Source organism: Phalaenopsis equestris, unplaced genomic scaffold (genome assembly GCF_001263595.1).
Source record: "Phalaenopsis equestris unplaced genomic scaffold, ASM126359v1 Scaffold000428, whole genome shotgun sequence".
NCBI lineage: Eukaryota > Viridiplantae > Streptophyta > Magnoliopsida > Asparagales > Orchidaceae > Phalaenopsis > Phalaenopsis equestris.
Genome location: NW_018164869.1, coordinates 5,390,265 through 5,394,732, shown reverse-complemented (window position 1 = coordinate 5,394,732; position 4,468 = coordinate 5,390,265). Strand labels below are relative to the sequence as shown.

At 36.9% G+C, this 4,468-nt stretch overlaps 1 protein-coding gene across 1 annotated transcript; it reads right to left on the bottom strand.

The window, feature by feature from the left end:
* Window positions 1–676: 676 nt before the first annotated feature.
* LOC110027563 (U-box domain-containing protein 21-like) lies at window positions 677–2,062 on the bottom strand. The gene has a single exon (XM_020729051.1). The coding sequence runs from the start codon at window positions 1,999–2,001 to the stop codon at window positions 694–696; it is 1,308 nt and encodes a 435-aa protein (XP_020584710.1). The 5' UTR covers window positions 2,002–2,062; the 3' UTR covers window positions 677–693.
* Between the last annotated feature and the right edge of the window lie 2,406 nt (window positions 2,063–4,468).

Below are 4,468 nucleotides of genomic sequence, written 5' to 3'. Positions count from 1 at the left end.
AACTGTTTTCTTGTTGTTTTTTAGAAATTTTTGTGGTAGAGATCAAATTTTTCAACCAAAATTGTTAAAGCGTGGCGACTGTCAGAAAATTATGATTTGATTTTTTGAAATAAAATAAATTTATAATAACTATCATAACTTTTTGAAAATCAATTTCTTTTTCAACAACCTCACAGTGTCTTCTCTGCAGTTGCCCCAAACAGACCCTTAACTAAGAATTTTGTCTTTTAGATGCTATTTTAGTGTAAGAGATTGAAGATTAAACCAAGTTAATGATGTAGTTATCAAAAGCTTGCTTTGTGCTTAGAATTAATGCAGAATATTACTGCGTAATTAGGATCACAATTAAAATTAACCAATTTATGATATACTCTTAAAACTATATACTCTCAAAATTACATATAATTGATTTTATGTTTTATTTTCAATGAACAAAATAATTAAAAGAATGGTTTATAGAAAATAATTAAAATATTTATGCATCTTAATAAATTTTTCAACCTTTTTCAACTTAACTCAGCAAAATTTCCAACATTCAAAAGCTTCCTCATACTGTTTGTAACTTCATTTCTCTAATTAAACCAACTGCTAATTTTTATTAAAAGAATATCATTTCTGTATCAAAACCAAAAAATAATCTATCTCTATACAATCTGAACAATCATTAAATCCCTTTTAAAAAAATGAAAAATCTCAAAATGGCATCTTCAGATGTTTAAAATCAGCTGTTTCAGTACATTCTTCCTTCCCCTTGATTCCATTCATAATCCTCAGCAACTCGGTCGCCTTCTCCCTCGTGCTATCACTGCACCCAACTTGCAGCAAGAGCAGCAGCTTTTGAAAAGCTCCAACCTGAATCGCCTCCTTCAAACTCCTCTCTTTTTCGCCATTATCGCTCTGCTTCCTACACAGCTTCCATATCGCCGACACGGCGAATTCCGTTGCGATGTCCGACACCCTGAACATTTTCTTAACCAGCACCGGCATGAAGAGAGCATGGTTCAAAGCTCTCTGTCTCCCCATCTCTGAGTTCAGCACTGCATCTATCACAACCAGCGCTTTCTCGCACAAGCTCTTCTCAGCATCAACAATCATGTCTAACAGAACAGTAACGATTCCCATCTCTGCAAACCTGGAAGCCACTTTCTCCTCCGAGGCGACCATGTAGTAAGCTGCAACGAGCGCCACCTTGGTCCCCTGCGGCGAAATTGGCTCCTTGACAAGCCTCACAATAGCCTCAATCAAGCCATTGTTCATCGCAATTTGAGCGGCTTGTTCTGTATCAGTTGCAGTGATTTCCTTCACCATCAATACAGCATGAAGCCTTCCTGACAGACTACCGTTCCTCAACACAGAAACAATGGAGCTAAGAGATTCTGCGTCTGACAACAGCTTCTTCGCCTCCTCGCTGAGCGGCAGCATGCCGGCGAGCACACACAGCCCCTGCTCGGAAGGGAAATCCTTGAAAGCAGCTGCAACCACCCCTGCCGCTGCCTTATTTGACGAAATGCACCTTCGGTTTCTTTCGCTTTCGATTGACCAATCTCTTAGCTTAACCACAAGGTCAGAAACTCGGAGGCCATCTCCGCTCTGCAAGGCTGCGGAGATCTCGGAAAGAATCTCCGAGACTTGCAGAGAGGTGATGGGGATCTTAGGGGTGGGGATGCGCTCGACGCCGAGGGAGCAGTGGGCAACACACCATTCCTGGATCATGCGGCGGATGGTATGGTTGGGGATGAGATCTCCGTCGAGCGGTAGGGGTTGGTTGGTGAGGGGACAAGTGAGGTTGCCTTCTTTGAGCCAGGTCTCGATGCTCCGGCGATCGTAGGTGATGCCGGTAGGGAGGGTGACTGGATCTTTCATGAGGTCGAGGGAGATGGGGCAGCGAAAATGGTTGGGGATGGGGAGGTCGGAGGGGGAAGGGGAGGTTATAGTGGTGGTGGCGGTGGTGGCTCGCCGGGAAGTGAGCTTTGATTTGGGTTTAAAGAGTTTAAAAGGCATGTTTCTGCGCTCGTGTGTGTGGGTGAAAGAGAGAGGAGAAGGATGGATGAAGCTGAAATGAGAGAAGGTATGGTTGATGTTTGGGGATGGAGTGGGGAAGAAGTATTTGAAGGAGGCCGGGTGTAACGCGGGATGTAGAGTGGGTCGACGGTTTATAATTTGAAAATTTGACCGTTGAACATTCGATCCGCGGAGGAGAGGGGAAGAGACGGTAGGTCGCACCGAGTTGGTTTGGGTATGGTCAGTCGGTCAATTATTTTATGGAGTTTTCTAGTGTTACTTTTCTAGTTGTTTCGGATCTATGGTCTCTAATATAGATGTGAACTAAAATTATTCCAAATTTAATATTTTAATTTTAATTTTAATTTATCTTAGAATAAAATTAATAAGATTTTTTATATTTTAAGTTTGGTTCGGATCCAATTTGAGTTTAGCAAAATTTTGATCAAATAAATCCGTGTGATCAATTACAATAAAAGCCTTGTTAAGGTATGATATATATTGTTGAATTGAAATTTGTAGTGAAACACACTCAGGAAATAAAGCGTAGGAAGAGAGGGAGAGAGAGAAACAGAGTGAAGTGCACATTAATTAATGCTAATCTAAATTATTCAGTAGCATTTGCTTAAGAAATGATCCCTCTATTTATAGACGAGGGGGTACAATATATGAAGTTATATATTTGTGATAGTTTTAATGGGGTATTATATGATATTTTAGGTATTTTATATCTATAGGTCTTCGGTTCTGTCATTCTATAACTCAGTTTGTTTAAATTAGTCGGTCATGGTTCGACAAGGTTTGTTTGTTCGACTGAGCTGAATCAGGATTGTCAAACGACCTTCATGGTGGTCGAGTTAGTGAGACTTGATTTGATTGGTTTGGTTTTATTAATCGGTTATGCTAGTCTGGCGGTTGACTGTTGATCTTTAGACGAGGAACTCCTATTAGTAAAAAAAAAAAAAACTAGACTATCAAGTGGAGATTGAATCACTGTACTTTGAAAAACAGCTTATTCCTCGATGAGGTGATCCTTTGAAGATGCTTCGAGTGGTTACATGATGGCTAGTTTAAACCTTGATGAGGGATCTCACGGGCATCTACAACATTGTTGGGAATGTTGCATTCTTCTTTTAAGTCAAGTTATGACGATATTTACTGATTTTTTTCTTCTTAAGAGTAATGATAAGATGATCAACCATTTTTTATATAACTAGAATGACCCTCACAAATTGCAGATACTAACTTGGTAAGAATCAATCGAATCGAAGCGATAGCATCATTATTGGCCGAAATAGAAATATCTGCAAGATCTGGATCACAATTTGTATCGATTGCTAAGTTATTTCAGTAATAATATCACATTAAAAGGATCATTATTAATAACTTTAAAAAGTGTAATGCAGATTTTCAAATGCAAGTAAAGTTGGTTTAAGTTTAAAAATTTAGATATTTCATATGCAAATATATAAAAATTGGGTGACATGATGTGAATCTTCTTTTCATATTGTGGATCTCCACCATGGCGCTAGTTGCGTCGCACGCGTGTTAGCTTATTGAAGATTTCACTGTTCAGATTTCCCATTTTTGCATGTGGCCTTTTTTTTTTTTTTTCTTCTTCTTCTTAATTGCATGGCAGCAATCATTTACCGATTTTTTTTATTTTTAAATAAAATGAAATAAATATAGAATTTAAAATCAAGACGGGGGAATTTGTCCGTTAGTCTAGATGCCTAACGGATTTAAGTGGGCCCACCCCGTTCATTATCACCTCAATAAACTTATTATTATTATTTTTTTTTGTATTTTTAGGGTTTTAACCTTTGTGGATGCATCTATTCTTTTCTTACTCATAATAAGGGTATCAGTTTATTTGATGCGGTGGCGTTTTGAAAATGCATCATGTTTGTTTGGATAAAATGCATTTTGATAACTTAAGTGTTTTCAAAACGCTAAAAACAACATTTTCACACCGCACCTAGATAGATGCGGTGACAGCTTTCTAGCAGGTGCCAAGCTTTTCCTAAAAAATAAAATTTTGTAATAGTCACTGCAGCTGACTTATCAACAGATTATTCAATAAGTTGTAGCTTCCAGAAACAGAAATAATTTAAATTATTTATTTTTATTAAATTTAATCTTAAGTTATATATATATATATATATATATATGATGAACAATTAAAATAAAATAAAATGTGTATATTACTCAGATTATTAAGTTAAAAAATATATATAAATTGAGGGCATTTTTTAAATAGGTAGATAATTGTTCCATTTCAAAAAAAAAATTCTGGCTCTGACTTCGAATTAGAATATAATGTTTGGCGAAACTAATTTCATATATTGCATAAATGCCACATGTTTTTCAAACATAAAATGGATTTTTAAAAATGTAGACACATATCTATTAGTTTGGCCTTTTCCGTAAAATATCCTTCATACGACATGAATAAATTTACCATTTG